The sequence below is a fragment of the Vanacampus margaritifer genome, chromosome 8 (genome assembly GCF_051991255.1).
Source record: "Vanacampus margaritifer isolate UIUO_Vmar chromosome 8, RoL_Vmar_1.0, whole genome shotgun sequence".
NCBI lineage: Eukaryota > Metazoa > Chordata > Actinopteri > Syngnathiformes > Syngnathidae > Vanacampus > Vanacampus margaritifer.
In genome coordinates, this window is record NC_135439.1 from 2178044 (window position 1) to 2195870 (window position 17827).

The window sequence follows — 17827 nt, forward strand, 5'->3', positions numbered from 1 at the left end:
TCAGCTGCGCGTGCGAGTGTGTGCGTGCGCGTTCACACTTTGTGAGGCAAACGGATGATAGCAGCGAAAGCTCCAAGAAAATGATGCCCAAACACTGTGCTGCAGCACATTAGAGTTCATCATGTGTGCCATAGTCAATTATACTGGCAGCCATTTTGACTGAAGCAACCCCCTTCGCTCCCGCCTGTTCCACTGGATTTTGACTGATTTTGCAAGGCCCACAGAATCTTGTGTTCTGTTGCTATAATAACATGGAACCTACCAAAAGAAGATTCGTCTCTTTCTTCTTTCATCGGGAAAAAAAAGTATATTTGTATCTGTTTTGCAGCAATTAGCTAAGTTCCATCATTATTCACAAATCACAGTGGGGAATAGAGCTTGTTGCAACATGGCCCTGGTTGATCTCTTATACTCTTTTTATAACTACCATTGCTTTAAGCGACCTCTTCAGTTCAGAGGCTGCATCAAAGCCTTTTGTATGCTCTAGCATTAAAAAATAATAAAACACATTTAAAAAACGTATAAATACGTTTTTTGGGACCATTACAATATTTAAAATGTAACATTTTTATGCGTTTTTCAGTTTGCAACCGTTTTTGTTGTTTTTTGTCTGGAAGATATAACATATTAATAACTGCCCAAACTGCATTCATGAAGTCATGTCGCCACGTTGACACATTTTGGGACCGCTGCCATGCTTTGAAAGTGAGCATTTCCTACACTATTGACTTGCGCTGCAGCCATGTAGCCCCGCGGCGGCGGCGGCGGCACCACTGGGGGAGGGCGGGGGGTCCATCACCAGTCAATTGCCACTTAATAAACAGTGGAAATTTTCTATTAGTCCTTGTTAGAGCGTGTAAAGAATGTTGTGTGGAAGCGGAGGGGCAGGGCAGGGCGGGACGGGCTTATTGGAACGCACTCTGACTACAGAGGTGGAAAAGAACGCAATTTAATATGCAGTATTATCATTTATGAATGGTTGATTCGGTTTTTTTCCGCCCTGCAGGCCATGCTAGGCAATATACACTCAATGGCCAGAACATTAGGTACACCACCAATAACATGCTTGCTAGATTCATTGAAGACTGAATTTTCCACCAGTGTTTGTTTGTCTTTGTGTGACCTGCCATTGCCCCCCCCCCCCCCCGTTCATAGTCAGCATAAGTATAGCTCACCTGCCACCCTAATGAGAGCTATCAAAGATGGATGGATGAATGGATATCCCGGCCCTTCTGCCTCCCAGCATCGAGTCTCACCGTAGACATTCATCTCCCTGAGAAGCAAAGCGGCGGCAAAGCACCTGGCTTCAGCATATGGGCCAGCCGACCCCCTCCGAGGGTAGCGGGCAGGGCAAGAGCGCGGGGTCTTCGCTCGCCGACAGCTGCGGGGCTGCCCTCTCGTCGCGTCGACAAATCTCGCTTTAATTAGTTCACCTGCCCGCTTCCTCACCCTTTTCGTACCCCTGTTCCGCCGCGCCGAGCCGCCGCCGCCTGTGCCAGCTTCCCCCGCCATGAGATTGCCTTTGGCTTCAAACATGAGCCTGACAGTTAGCTTTGTTCATGTTTTTTTCAGAGTCCAGACATACAGTCCCAGCTACGTATTTATTTATATATTTTTGCTTTTATCAAGTGTTAGAAAGTCAAAGTGAAAACTAAAAAAAACATACATTGACAATAATAAAACATTTGAAAACATTTAGCGTAAGTTAAATTAAAAATATAATAATAATTAAAAAGGAAAAATCATGCTTTAAAACTTTTTAAAAGACCTCAATCATAGGTATGTGAAAAAAGCGAAGTTTTTAAAAGCATTTACACTCAGGGCTGTCGTCTTATTCCATTTGGGTGCAGCATAACAGCTAAATGCAGCTTCACCATCTTTACTTCAAGCTCTATTGAGTGATTTATACACCAGTAGCATTTTGCATTTTGAAATCTATTTTTCAGCCGACTGGGAGCCAGCGTGAAAGGGTTGTAATTGCCTATAGACACCACAAGATGGCGGCAAAGTACATATTTTCCTTCCAATTAGACAGGGCCATGGCTCACTTGACTTCTTCTTTGGCATCAAGATACCACAAAAGGGCGCCAAGGCAATATTTTTATATTAGACAAAGCCAAAAAACGGAGAAAAAGATCAGCAAATATGCGAATGATGCTGGTGTTGACTAGACACGATTTTTGACATTTTAATGGATTGTTGAAATCCGCATGTATGTGCTTGCATCTCTTATGGCATCCAAATTGCTAGAAATAAAATATGAAGGAGAAACATGAATAGTGGTAAAAGAAGGAAGAAACAATGCTAGGCTAATTTTTAGCTTCCAATTTGAACACAAAACTCCTGATTTGATCTTTTTGTTTACGTTTGTTCTCATCATCCCGCAGCACAATTTGGCCTTTGAATGCGTCGTGAAGACAGATTGAAAAGACCACCTCGCACCCCCCCAATTATAAGCACACATAGTCCGGGGACTACTAACATAACAAAGCAATCTGAGCTGGGGAAAATTGTTTGCCATCCTCATGCGGCTGATAAAAATCCAGCCGCAAAGTCCACTGGAAGGCGCCGGTCCGGTTCCCCGCAACCTCCCTCTCGTGCCGTCACCTCCATATGGTGGACGGTTATGGCCGCTGGTAATTAATCATCTATTTAAAAAAAAAAAAAAAAAAAAACGTCCTTTCACATGATGTGATGGAGGACTAGCAGAAGGTTGAAAAAGTTTTCCGAGTTAGGTCGAGCTGTGCTTAATGACGGAGACAGAAAGTCGGGATGTGGTGCCGGGAGAGGGGGGGGGGGGTGGGAGGGGGCGTTTGTTGGTAGGCATAGCGGATGGAGAAAACAACGGCCGTTGACCTTTTTTGTTTACGAACACACCCCGGAGAAGAGAAAAGGGGGCGGACCCTGTTTGCCGGGGACGATAAATCACCCGAGATTGATGTTGGCTCGCGTGGAGGACGACAGAGAAAGGCGGACCAACCTCCGCCCCCCAACCCTTTCCACTCATCCCCCGCCCGCCGATTAGCCGCGCTGTCTGTCGCGCGGCCCACGTTTGACGGTCACACTCCAAATCGTAATAATCAGACGGCGGCAGATCAAATGCTACCTTGAAGAAGCGCTTCCACGGCGGGGTGGGATGAAGCGGGGGGGATGCGTCAGCTGCTGAGGCGGCACCATCGCTTTTCAAGCGCCTCCGCTTCATTCCGGGCTAGTTCATCAGCGACTACTACCAGTGTGAGTTTGTAAAACACTGTAATGACAAACAGATCCCTGTAGATGGCGACGTTGCGTCACTTTGAGTTGAGATCTTCACAGGTTTGGATGGAGCACAAAAAGAGCAAATGGGTGATTTTTTTTATTTTTTTTCTGTGAATAATGGGGATGTGTGGTTGTTCATCTATTTATGCCAGCAACATATATAGACATGCAGAGCAATTCGATGCTCTTCCACTAGATGGCAGAAGGGACATAAGTAACATGTATACAGTTACACTTTTTGGATTATTTCTCAAGTAAAATTTGTGCCATGACTCAACAAAGTTTGAGAAGTATTGATGTAAAAAAGATTTACTGAATAGAATATTTTCGTCATTATTATAGTAATGTTCATAACAGCATCATTCAAGAGATACAAGGACGCTTAAATGTTCCATGTACTCCACTTTCAGCAGTAAAGCAGTATTGTGCAGTTGGTTGAATGCAATAACATTATAAAAGCGCTTTTATAAAAGCAACATATCGACTGTTTAGAAAAGAATTTAAAGTCTGAACTGCATGACCCCGACCCTGTGCTGCGGAGCGTGTGTCATCAGTAGCCCAATTGTCTACTTCTATGCGACTGATGCTTATGTCAGAAGTTCGTGTCAGTACTTGAGTCGACGCATGGGTGTGCGGTCGGGGAGGTCATTGAAAGAAAAAAATAATTCATTCATTGTATTGTCATCACAACGCGCATTTCCCAGATTAGCCCAGTAAGTCTCCATACTTGTGAAATATCAACACATACATACGAAACAAAAATATAAACTTATCACTTTTGTTTTTGCTCCCATTTTTTAGGATTTGAACTCAAAGATGTAAAACCTCTTCCACAATTTCGCCATTTCTCTCAAATATTGTTCACAAACCAGTCGTAACTGTGATAGTGAGCACTTCTCCTTTGCCGAGATAATCCATGGATGCTAATTAGACACCACGATTAGTGCACAGGTGTGCCTTTGACTGCCCGCAATAAACGGCCACTACTGTCCAGTCAGTACTAACTGGTTTTCTGGGTCCCCAGTAACCCCCCCCCCCCCCACACACACACACACACAAAACAAAATTGCACCTTTCAGTGTCCTTTTGTTGTTGGCAGTCTAAGGCACACCTGTGCACAAATTTTGATAGAAAATGGTGAAAAAAGTTTTTGATCTTTGAGTTCATATCATAAAATATGGGAGCAAAACCAAAAGTGTTTATAGCGTTTATATTTTTGTAGAGTATAAAAAAAAGTAGTAGTTTTTTTTTGTTTGAAATGTTCAGCATGCAGGGATAATGTCGGTCCAAGCGAGCATCTTTGGGAAAGAAGCCGCACCTGAGCCCGCTGGTCCTGCGCCGGTTGCTCTGTAGCCTCCTGCCCGAGGGGAGCAGATGGAAGATAAAAAGTTTGCCTCTCAGTCGAGATGTATCACTTCAACATACGCCCTTGGCACCAAATTCCAATTTCGACAGGTTTTTGGCCACATCGTAGGAACTTTCTGAAAGGCGACAAATAAGAAAAAACACGAATATAAGCGTACTTCATACAACAGGCTGCTAACTTCTTTTCACAAAAGTAGTAAAATGTGAAAAGGGAGCAAGCAGCCCTTTTTGAATAGAAAACTCCTACTTGCTATGTTTTGTTGTGACATGACCTGTTGCCAATTTTGATGTCACTGCCACGTGCGGTTGCCCTCCGACCAGGCCGGAGTGTCATCAGTCACTCACCGGATAACAAAGTCCTTAGCAAAGGCCCATCAGAAGCTTTGAACCAAATCGAATTTGCAGAAAGTGTCAGAGCCGGCGCCAATGTGTGTGTCACTTTGATAAAATGCAGCGAGACAGCTCGGAAGGCAGGAAGGAGAAGGAAAAAAAAAAAAGAAAAGGTGGTGAAGTGATGTATGAGAAATCAATATTGATTTTGTCTCCTGTAGCTTGAAGCTGCCATCCACAATCCTGTTCACTGTGCGATGTTGGGCTTCTCGGCAGCCAGCACATCCTTACCTCAAGGCTTCCTTTGGGTGAGTAACGCGCGCGCACGCACACACACACACGCGCGCGCACACACTCAACAGTAACCAGAATCAATGGGAAGATAAAGGACTCCACTGTCTACTATTTTCCATCATTTCATCTTTAACCTCGCAACCATTACTTAAGAAACTCTGAAGAATAGAACAGGAATTGCAGTGCCTCGACTTGCGGGTGACCCGATTTAAGATATAATTAATTAAGATATGAGCTGTTGCCCAGACATTTTATTTATTTAGGTTTTTTTTGTTTGTTTGTTTTTTACGAACACTAGAACCTGGCAGGGAACTAAGGTTATTATAGTGGATGACAACTAATGATAAAAATTTAACAAAAATTGAAAAAATCATTTAGGTTAACAAAGTAAAATAAAAACAAAAATACTTTTTAAAACAGGACAACTAACTGAAACTACATCTTACGTTTTTAGACTATATGACTATATTTAATGCGAAAATGTACTTCGTTTTGGTCTTTGTCAAGTTCTATAATCATACATGAACCGTCAGGGCTCATTTTAGATTTATTTGGGTATTGCTGTATGTCCGCACAAAAAAAGGAAGATCAGCCAGTCGTTTGAAAATTGTAGCATTATACACTATATATTTTTTCATGAGTTCAACAAATACGGCATATATATAAAAAACAAAAAATAATACTGCAATTAATAAAAAAATTATAAAAACATTTTTGAAGACATAAAAAACAATAAAAACAATCAAACATGCGCTAAAAAGGAATTAAAACTAACTGGATAAAAAAATAAAAAATAAAAAATAAAACCTAAATACAAAAACTCACACTAATGAAAAATCCCCCCTCCCCCCCAAAAAGTGTTCTGTGGGGGACTGGAATGGATTAAGAGCATTTCCATTCACATAAATAGAGAAAGATGATTTGCGACGTGGGCGTTTTGAGTTATGAACATGCTCACGAAGCATATTAAGCTCACAAGTCAAGGCACCAGTGTATATCCCAAGGCCAAGTGCAGGCAGATGTTGCTAGGAAACTGTGAGTCGGTAAAACATCAAGGTAAGTTGTAGGTACGCGCTGCTGTGTCTTTGTTGAAGTCATCATAAAGCAGACGGACTTGTGGGAGTTCAGCTGCAGCTGCCTGGAAAGACAAAGACCAAAAAATATGAAGCAGTATTTATTTTTGGAATGTTTGCGCTGGGTAGGTGGGCATCTGATCAGGTAATCCTCTTTCGGCCCAGAAAGTGGCTAAAGCTGGCGTGGGCTGGCCAAGAGACGCAGCACGGATCAGTGTCCTCACTTTGATGGCTTTTGTGGAGCCAAGAATGTTGACATTCGTTCAAAATCATTTTGCCATTTTTCCAATGACTACATAAATAAACATGCTAAGTCGGACTTTAACTCATTCTCTCCCACCCATTCTCTCTCATTGTCCCTGAAGCAACCCCCTTCGCTCCCGGCTGTTTTACTGGATTTTGACTGATTTTGTGCAAGGTCCACAGAATAGAGAGTCTCTTCTTTCATCAGGAAAAAAAGAAAAAAAAATATTTCTACCTCTTTCCCTTTTGCAGCAATTAGCATTAGAATATAGCTAAGTTTCATCATTATTCACAAACCTGTTGAAAACAAAAGACCTTGTTGCAAAATGGCCCTGGCTGATCTCTTATACTCTGCTGCCACCTGCTGGTCGTTTTTGCAATAACTACCATTGCTTTAAGCAACCCCTTCAAGTCAGAAGCTGTATCAATGCCTTCTGTATGCTCTAGCATAATTATTATTAATTTATTTTTAAACGTAGAAATATGTTTTTGGGAGTGAATGACAAGGTATTGAAAAACATATTTATACGCTTCTGGGTTTGAACGATCTCGTATCCGGAGCTGCACCAGTCAAAACATGCATCATGAAGAAGGCGGGGGCGGGGGCGGGGCGGCGGGCAGATAAAGAAGTTTTTTTTTTTTTTTTGTTTAAAATAGCTTACCTAGATTCCAACGGCACATTGTGGCCAAAGTCGAATCCTGCCCGCTATGACGGTGCAGCAAATGACTGACACCTTGTCCGTCACGCCGTCTGTCTCTGATTGGTAGTTTTTTTCCTTGGGTGTGAAGGGAAAAGTGGTGAATAGGCAAAATTAGCATCCCAGAGTTCTTGCAGGCGAGAACCATCGCTTCGCATTCAGTTCGCCTGATATACTGCTCTTTTCCTTTTTGTTAGGTGGATTCCTCTTGGTGCTTGTATTTTATTTAATCGCACCTACTGCGCTTGACTTTTTCATTATATTCATAAAAGAACGGTCAGCTAGGGTGATGCCAGGTCAAAGAACTATTAACCTTTGCCAGCGCTTGCCCGAGAGAAAGATGAACGTGTGCAAAGGGTTGTCACTCTTTCCAAGCCGCGTTATTTCCCTAAACGCTCATGATTTTCTTTAGCGATCCCTAAACGGCCCGCCGTGGGGATGTGCCGACTCCCGTGCGCCTTGACGCTCAATAACTCAAAAGGCTCTCACTCCCTTTCCGCTGCTGGCTCGCAAATTCAACCGGCAATATGAAGGAGCGTTCAATAAGGAGCCTCTTCCATCGCGGTCCTGCTTGGGAGTTCCTGCTTCGTCTGGCGCCTTCCAGCCCATCGCTTGATTTGTCCACGCTGTCGGTGACCATTCGGAGATCAATACTGACATTCAGCCGACTGTACTTTCCACGCCTTGTGTTTTGAAATACAGTCAACCCGCGCCGATTTGCGGTTTACTACTCATTTATTTGCCTAGTTGTGTATTTTTATGGTTAGTCAATATCAGCATCAATTCAAATAAATACAAAACAATAAAATAAAAATAAAATAAAATACATAATTAATAATGAATTAATTATGGGTGTCGAAAATAGTGCGTGCATTTTGAGTTCAAGTTCCTTTAACGTCGCCCCAAAAATTTTACGCGCAATTAATGACCGCCCCATACTTGGAAAGCCGGTAATGGGGTAATTTCAGCCGCAACGCCGCAGACACTTCCACGTCAAAATTTAGCAGTAATAAATGTAATAATGATGCATATATTTGTGGAGACTTGGGTCAAGTTGTATTTTGCAATTTTAAAAATGTGCAGAATTTGACAAGCTACTTCATGTTAAAAATTAGATTGCGCTTAATATGAAAAGAAAAATGCGCTGAGCTGTCACCAACATCCTGCAAATGCAATTCTGCCATCTAGTGGCAGAAAAATGACCAACACAAATCAAAACTTTTTACTGTACTGTAAAATACGAGTGTGATATTAGCTAAATTTTATGAATTATGAAATTACTGTAGCAATGACTAAAAGATGCAGCCATATTTCTATTAGTTAAACATTTTCCCCCAATTTGTGTTAACAAGAGTATGAAAATCAGGAAAAAATATTTTACTGTAAATGTTATTGTATATTTAGAACAGATATGAAATTTGCGATTAATCGAGAGTTAACCATTGAAGTCATGCAATTAATTATGATTAAAAAATGTAATCGCCTGACACCCCTAAACTAAAATTATAAATAAATAAAGATACCAATTTTTTTTGTTTTTGTCTACGTACATTGGCCGTCATTCGGGTCAGGTTAATCTGCACCAGTTGAATCGAGCCAACCAGACTTTGTTTGTTTGTATTTGTTTTCTGGGAAAATGATTTGAGCAATTATGCTGTTAGGCCAACGAGTTGCTGCAGTGCACCAAGCAGCATCTCGGGTGATCTCGCTAGTGCCAGCGTCGCTCTCTTTGTAATATGTCAACTTAATAGACTTGCTGAAGCAGCTGTTAATGCACACAAAGCTTTTCATAATGCGACATTGTCAATGTGTAGGCGGCCTCCGGCCTTGAACGCCGCCGCTACTCTTTTATCTCATACTGCGTCTTGGAACGGATGCGTCGGAACGCGTAACCAAGGAGGCCGACCTTGCTTTTTTTTTTCGTGGCTTCTGAATGGCGAAACGTGACTTCCGTTGGGAAGGCTGCCTATTTTGCTTTTAAATGATGCCCCCTTTTTTAAGGAATCTGCATTTGTGGGTTGATGCGCATGTCAGATGTGTCCAGAAATTTGGTACCCATGCCTTACATTTGATCTTTTTCCTGGCCCACTGTCCTGTGTGATAGGTCCTGATTTGGGATCCGGTTTTGAGGTTTACACTAGTATTCAATTCACAGTGCTTCATTTTTTAATCCTTTTCTGTTTTTTGTCAACTTTTAAATAAAACCTTTTTCATGTGTCATTAGGGATGTTGTGTGTAGAGTTTGGAGGAAAATAATGTATTTATTCTATTAACTCACTCACTGCCAACCCAGTAAAAATTGATCTTTGACATCCATATCCGTCAATGGCAGAGAATGAATTATTAGTAATATTAGTCATACCTAATATGAGAAAAAAAGTTGCAGTATTTGATGAGAAATAAAAATATTGCACACACAGGCCGTCTGTTTTGATGCTGTATTGGTTTGTGCTGGTAGCCGCCCATGGTACCACTATGGATAAAACGATGAAACAATCTCAATTATAAGTGACAGAAATAAAATTTGCAAGCTTCCCCCCCAAAAATTCTGACATTCTGACAAAAAGCTTTCATCTAGAAAGTATTCCTAGCACGTAACTAACTTTAACTGTTTCCATGTTTTATGTGAATCTTATTCCAACATTTAAAAAAAGATGGAATACATTTCTTCACACCACAACCCGTAATGGCACCAACATGATTTTTATTTTTTTTTATAAATTAATTAAAAAAATATATATATATTAATATATAATGAAGTTTCCCATTTTTATGATTTACCACAATATTTTTTTATTGGATTATAAGTATTAGAAATATTGTAATTATATTTTTTCAATAATATTACTATGTAGTAATATTTTTAAAACATTAAATGTAAAAAAAAAACATTGAAAGTAGTAATAGTAGTTGTAGTAATAATTCAAATGTAGGCGCTCCATTAAATCAGGCCATTGCCTTGTCTTATAGGGTGCAAGTGATTTTCTGGCAATTTGTAGCACTTATAGACAATTAGGAATGTTTTTGTTTGCCACCCAATCAATCCCCTGCGATTAGTGGCGATTTATTGGACCAGCATCATTTGGTTTTCTATTTACATTTGTGATTGTTGAAGGATGCTGGCGAGGCCGAAAAGCATCCAACAACAACTGGTGACCCTCGTCGCTGGCTGGCTCATGCGCCCGCCCCCACCGTCTCCCCCGCTCTCCAAAGCAATCTTATTAAAGCTGGCAAAGCATTTGGGAAGTGGCCGCCTCCCCCTGAGCGGCGAGCGGGACCGGGTCCAGATCGTGACTCCACATCGCTAGTTTCCCTAAATGAGTGGCGAGCGCGTTGCCAGGAACGTGGCGCCGGCTGTCACGAGGGGGGGAAACGTGAGCGTGTGAATGGCGAGGCGGGGGCGTGTAGGTGGAGAGGCGCCACTTGAAAGCATCTTTTTCCTTGAGCCCCTCGCGGCGAGATAAGTCCTCGCTATCTTCTTCTCAGCCTGCTCAACAGCCCATTATTTGTTCTGGCTCATCCTCCAGAGCCCACAGGATCTCTCCTGTCCAGATCCTTCGCGCTGATACAAATCACACAAATGATTGCATGCAAATAAGGGTGAGCATGGAGGAGAGGGGCTGAAGACTATATTTAGCTCCTGTCACCGTCGCATGAAGTGATTTAGCCAGGGAACAAATCTTTGCTCCCCCCCCCCCCCCCCTGCCGAGAAAGGCCCTCGTATTTTTGTGCCAACCTCCGCTGAGGTGTTCCACAGAAGAGATTAACTCTTTGACTGCCAAAAACGTTAAATAACGTTTAGTAAAATCCTATGGAGGAGTGCCAAAGACGTTAAAAGACGTTTGTTTCAAAACAGAGGTGAAACTAACCATTTTCTATTGTTGATTACTCAAAAACGGAATAAGGTAGAAACAAACTTTTTTTTCTGATGAAAGATGAGAGTCCAATCTTTCATTTGGTAGCATGTGTGTTTCCATAGTCCAAACACATAATTTTCTATGGACCTTGAAAGATCAGCCAAAATGCTTAAAATCGTCTGGCACTGGGGACATCCCGTTTCTGAAAACGTCTGGCAGTCAAAGAGTTAATGAAGCGATATGGACCTTTTCACCAGGATGTCGTCGTCACATGTATTTCCAAAGGCGTCACTCGTCAACAAACTCCTTCCATATGATTTGACCAAAGCGGAGCGTTTCACAAAACTGGTTGAATGGCTTCAAGTGAATTCAGAGATTTGTTTCGAAATATTGGATACATGTTTAATGGTAATTGCTGCAAATGTGTCAAAATGGAACTGTGTCACACTTAATTGTGGACATGTAGCGCTGACTCCCGTCACTTGACTCATCTCTACTCTGTGCTTGTAAAACACTTTAAAACAACCACCATTGTTTTCTTAAGATGGAACCCAGCATGGGCAGCATATACAATGAAAACAACATAGGCCCCGGAATTGAACCCTGCGGAACACCAGACGTTTCGTTATAATGTGAATTCGTATCGCACATAGTCGTGCAACCATTTTCTTTTTTACTTGACATAGGTCAAGTTCCCATCCAATTGTTTTGAATTTTTAAGCGAATTTTGTGAAAATGCGCAAAACGGACATGCGACTTACTGTATGCCCGTTTCCATCTGGTCTTCTTTTGGGAATATTGAGAGGGGACTCAAGCCGGTAGGTGGCAGTATACACCATAGAGATGTGATCCACCAGTAATTTAAAAGAAGAAGGACAGGAAGCGACTTTGCCGTGCGATGACATCATATGAGTTTGCTTTTGTAATTCTTGATCAACCGTAGCATTTCTTTGCGGTTTTCCATTGAAAATTGCATTAATATTTGCTTCTTTAATTCATTCCCCAAAAAATTCTGTTTGGTCATCCCCGCAAAACATACCTTACTTTATCGTCTACCATCGCTCTGTGACTACAAACGTACGTGTGATGTAATATCCGGTAAAAAAAAATTTGGGCATTTTCCTTTTTTCATTACACTTCAAAATCCACCCCATCCAAGCGTAAACATTTTTTTTTGGGGGGGGGGGGGGATTTTGGGCCCTTTTTCGAATTTCTAGGAAGTCAGCAATTTTGGGGTCGAAAGAGCCGTATAGGGTGAATTCACCCCAAAAATGAGAGTGCAAGAGCACCTCCATCACAGTTTACAGCTTTAATTATTATGACTTTGCTGTGCAACCTTGATCATATCTAATACCAACACCCATGTGACCGTCAAACTTTCAAGTGTCAGCACAAGTGGTAAAAAAAAGAAGAAGAAAAAAAAGAGTTAATGAACTCCAGCGATCAATTGTTTCTCGACCCTACAAACTTGCTAAGCAACACTGATCCTTTTTGAGAACTCACTTGAACTTTTTCTCCCGAACTGAAAAAGACTAGATGACTTTGTGAATGTATTTTATGATTACGTGTTTAACATTCAACATGAGCAGCCTGCAGCTACAAATGACAAACTCGGGGGGACTCGGGGGCAAATCTGATAAGATGTTCAATATGCTTAAAGACATTTCAACAATAATAACTGTTAGTAGTTGGAGTTTGTCTTTTTTTTTTTTTTTTGCTAGCATTTGCCCTTTTAGTGAAAGTAAATAGTGGCTCCAAATGTATATTATCAACCTCCTTGACTACCAATAATCAGTGTAGTCAGTCTATCGCTACTGGTCATGATCAAAAATTCTTATAATACCCAAAATATGACTTAAGGCAAAGCAGTATACTACTAAATTAAAATCAGGGTCTTTATTTGTAACACTGTCAACTTAAGAACGGTAAACTGTAAGCTGTATAATAGTCTTGTTGCAATTATCTTTGATTAATTGGCCCGGGTCATCGGCGGGCGGGGTTCTACTGTAAAGCTTATAGTGCAATTAAGGTTTACCCTGAAATTTCAGCCCAAATCTTAAAATTCTGAACTTTTTGTGAATCATTTATCAGGGTCAGTAATTCTTTTTGTGTGTGTGTTTTAGCCTGCACCAAACAAGTTCCCTTTTGCTGGAGAAGAGATGATTGTCAAGCAGCCTGTTTTCTCCCTGCAGGTGGCCGCTGGCGGGGGGGAAGCCTCTCAGGGCCAGATTGAGATATTTTCCCTCAACAGGCCCCTGCCGAGGGCCGTGAAGAGCTTGCAAGTGGGCTCCCCCGTCCGCTGTCTGGAATACGTGCCGGAAGCTTCCCCCAGCGAGGAGGCGATGGAGGCCGCAGCTCACAAGTTGCCCCCGGGAAACGGCGCCGGCATCTGTGTCGGATTACATGACGGACGGTGAGATAAAGAAACCTAAACCCCTCGTTTATCACAAGGAATATGTTCCAGATCTGCACCCAATTGGTAAAAATCTGTGACATACAGAAAATTTTATTTAAAGAAAATACTCTTTTTTTTCTTTTTTTTTTACTCTTACCCTTCCCACATAGTTTAAACACATTAAATTACTAAAACACGCCTTTTAGACTTAGTGGAACACGGGAAAAAATGCAAGCCCAAAATGTGGATTAAAAAAAAAAATAATAATAATAATTAGCATACACAAGCTGCATGTCACGAGCCACCCCACCAGGCCCCGCCTCTTAAAGGCATTTCATACACAAGCTAACTCAATGCGCTTTACATAATTAAAAGAACATTTAAAAGTCAAAGAAACAAACACATAATACAGTTTTACACCATTTGCTAAAAATAGCCGACTACTCTCTCATTTGCTGACGCCCACATCACTCACCCGTCATGAGGGAACGTGAGTGGATCAGGGATGGTGGACCCAAATGCAGGGAAACAGAAATCAAGTGCAGTGCCTGGTACTTATATTAACCATAGTGAGAAAGGTGAGCAGACATTCGTGACTTGACGTGACGTGACTGGACTGGACAGGACGTGAGAGGACTGGTCGCCATTACTGGAACGAGCGTGATCTGACAGGACCTGCTTTGCCTTGACTTGACTTGCTGTGGACTGACTTGACTTGGCTGTGACGAGGCCATCTCGGTTAGATATGATGAGGACGACTTGGTTAGCTGTGACGACTTGGTTAGCTGTGACGATGATGCCTTATTTAGCTGTGACGATGACGACTTGGTTGGCTGTGACGATGATGCTTTATTTAGATGTGACGATGACGACTTGGTTAGCTGTGACGACTTGGTTAGCTGTGACGACTTGGTTAGCTGTGACGATGATGCCTTATTTAGCTGTGACAATGACGACTTGGTTAGCTGTGACAATGATGCTTTATTTAGCTGTGACGATGACGACTTGGTTAGCTGTGACGATGATGCCTTATTTAGCTGTGACGATGACGACTTGGTTAGCTGTGACGATGATGCTTTATTTAGCTGTGACGATGACGACTTGGCTAGCTAGCTGTGGCGGCGACTTAGCGGTGACGAAGGCTAAAATGATTCTGATTCATGATGATGATGATGATGATGAAAAAGATTATTTTCCTCTCAGATGCGTTTGATAACTGCCTCAATCCATCTTGAACCAACTTGTCCCTCTTCAGAATTCTGGTGTACGGCAGCGTGGACGCGGCAGCTCAGTGCCTCGTGACCCTCAGCAACCCGCAGGGCTGCCCCGTGCTGTGCCTGAAACACTCGCCTTGCTTCCTGTTTGCTGGCCTGCGCGACGGCACCTTGATGGTTTACGGGAGGAAAAGCAGCGGTGAGCTTTCTCGCCACCAAACCAGCACAATGATTTGCTTGTCCGTATGTACAAATGTCTATTTAGTCTAAATTCCAGAAAGTTGTCTTAGTTCTTCTGCATTCCGTTTCGTCTATGACTAATAGCAGCCTGGTATCCATGGAGACTTGGCTCGACTGTGTTTTCTTCTCGACTTTGGCACGTTATGATTGATTGAATTGTTATTCGCCTCTTTTGCCAAAAATACTTTTGCAAAATATTTCTGAGAATCGAATTTGTAACAGAAGAACTCTCAACTTGGTGCATTTGCTTTTTCATAAAACCCAGGTGGCTTTGAGGTAGCAGGTCAATTGCGAATTCCGGGACTCTCAACTTTGCTCGCACACTTTTGTGTTGAAAAAATGAAAAATGACAACAGCACAGCTCATCTTCTCTTTACTTTGTATTCTTCCACCCTTTTTTTTTGTCATTGAAAGGGGATGTTCTAATAGTAAATATAAAACATATAAACATATTTTGGCATGTTACCTGTCATATGTGAGGCGTGTCTCACTAAACCAATGGCGGACAACCTTTCCCTTTGCATTGTTTTTGTCAGCGCAGAAACAACAGCATGCGGCAGACACCATGTCAGGTGCACTGAGGCGTTGCGCCCTCCCAGCAGCACTTCTAAAAAAAAAACAAAAAAACTCCCCTTCGAACCTGGATGCGATATCACGTCAAACAGGCTCCTGCTGCCCCCATACCAACAAAAGGATGATGAATTACATGGAGGAGGGAATATTAGTAGTTTTGTGTATCAAAAGGCAGCCTAGAAGCGTGAGGCGTTTGCAGCACCTGTTCAAGATGGACGGCCAGCTGCAGTATGCGGTTGCTATGCCTCTCAGTCACATGCATGTGAGGATTTTTGGGTGCAGCAAAATGACCTTTACATCACATCACGCAAAGCATCCTCGTCAAAAGAGAGACCCAAAAATGAACATTGTACTGTGAAATTAGCTCTGCAACTAGTGATTATTTTAGTATCTGTCGGTTAATTGATGATTTGGATTTTTTTAAATCTGCTTTCATTTCAATGTTCAGAAAATTGTTATATATATTATTAATATTCCGAAAATGCCCAAACATCAATTAATTATGATTCCGTTTTCATTTGATTCAGGCATTCAAAGAAATCAGTCCACTTTTATGGGGGGGGGCTACAGAAATAAGATTATTTACTGTTGAGGAGCCAAAATTTAGACCAGGTTTCACCAATTCCGGTCCTGGAGGTCCGGAGTTCTGCAGGTTTTAGATGCTTCCGCCCACTAGCACACCTGATTTCTATAATCAGCTCATCAGCATTCCTTATAACGATCCTGATCTTTAGTATCAGGTGTTGATAGGCGTAAACATCTAAAACCTGCATGACTCCGGACCTCCAGGACCGGAATTGTTGAACCCTGATTTAGACCTTGCCACTGTCCCGCGTTGAACTCCCGGACGAGCCCCTACTTGCCGCAGGCCGGCCAGCAGGACAGTGGAGATGCTGTGTGTCATTTTCCATCATGTTGATACTCAATCACTTTTAATTGTTGCACCTGTGAAAGGAAAAAAATCATCTCGGTTACGTTCTGTGGCGCAGCAGGTTTCATTTTAAAAAGGTACAAAAAAATGACCTTTTTATCACGCCAAGCAATTAACCTGCTGGGGTCCAAAGGCACTGAAACGCCATGAAAGGCGGAAATAAACAACTCAAAATGTTAATTAAGTGGCCGGTTACGGCCCACTCTCTAATTTGACTTCATTAATGCACAGCAAAGGAAATGCTTATTGCAATTCAATTTATCATCAGGTGGCAGCGCGCCTCGTGATTAATCCTCAAAGGAGAAAAAGGTCCACTTCCTTCGCACTCTGGCCAAGCGAGACGAGAGACGGGTATCAAAGTGAAAACCTTCTTTTTTTTTCCCCCCTCCCCGCTTTATTACACAATATTAAAAGGTCAGTGTGTCATTTGGTAACAAAATGCAGTTTAGCATGAAATGAGCGGACACCGGGTCACAGATAGGATGCTCGATACCTCGTTAACTTGCCGACTTGTAGCCATTACGTACACAAATGAAATTTAAAAAGCGATACTAATGAAAGCAACACGAAGCTGAAGGCATCCACCGTCTCCCTTTTTACGAGATGGTTGTCATATTTGGCAGATGATGTCTGGGATCCCGATTCCGGCAGAAGCGTGAACTTGGGTTCCGATCCGGTGCGGACCCTCTTGGTGCTGGATGACTCGGTGTGGGCGAGCTGCGGCAACTCGGTCGCGGTGGTTGACATCTGCAGTCTCAACACTAAGGTAATGAAATAACGGTTTATCGTTTTACATCTGGCACGGCACTCTGAATCTCTGCAGGGTCCGACTAATTTTGTTTTTGGAAAGTCACATGAGCTCTCTCGTGTATTTACAGAGGCAAAAATGAAGCATGCCAAGAAAAGAATATGATGTTCAGGGACACAGGGAGGAGGCTTGCTTAAGTTGTGGGGCTGCTTTGCTAAATACGGCACTGGCTGTTTTGAATCTGTGCTGGTTGCAAAAAAAAAATCTATAGACTGAAATGTGCAAACGTCACGGACGCCGATTATAATCAGCCGATAACTGCCCTTCAAACATTGGCCAAAACAATCGTCCAATTAAGCCAAATGGCCAATTATTTTCCCCTTACAAAAGTTATCGTCAAAGAAAACCCAAGTTTCCGACGCTGTGAAAGTACCCTGAATGCACCATTTTGCTTGCGTCGCATTAGCAACCAGCAAGTGTGTAGCGGATGCTATCCTGGTCATTCTGTTGAAGAGAATCGCCAGGTACGAGGCAATTCACACCCCTAATAAAAACTCCCGATATTGTTAAAAAGTTTTTTGTAAACTCTTATTTTGAGAAGAAGAAAA

General features: G+C 42.2%; 1 protein-coding gene across 5 annotated transcripts in view; it reads left to right on the top strand.

The window, feature by feature from the left end:
- The window catches only part of arhgef10la (Rho guanine nucleotide exchange factor (GEF) 10-like a), a 110620-nt gene that overhangs the window by 78879 nt on the left and 13914 nt on the right, over positions 1 to 17827 (top strand). For all 5 annotated transcript variants that reach the window (XM_077572919.1, XM_077572922.1, XM_077572920.1 and 2 more), the window contains 4 exons: positions 5175 to 5261; positions 13311 to 13531; positions 14769 to 14926; positions 17095 to 17237. In XM_077572919.1, the coding sequence (XP_077429045.1) occupies positions 5175 to 5261; positions 13311 to 13531; positions 14769 to 14926; positions 17095 to 17237 (609 nt within the window). The remainder of the gene's footprint in view (positions 1 to 5174; positions 5262 to 13310; positions 13532 to 14768; positions 14927 to 17094; positions 17238 to 17827) is intronic.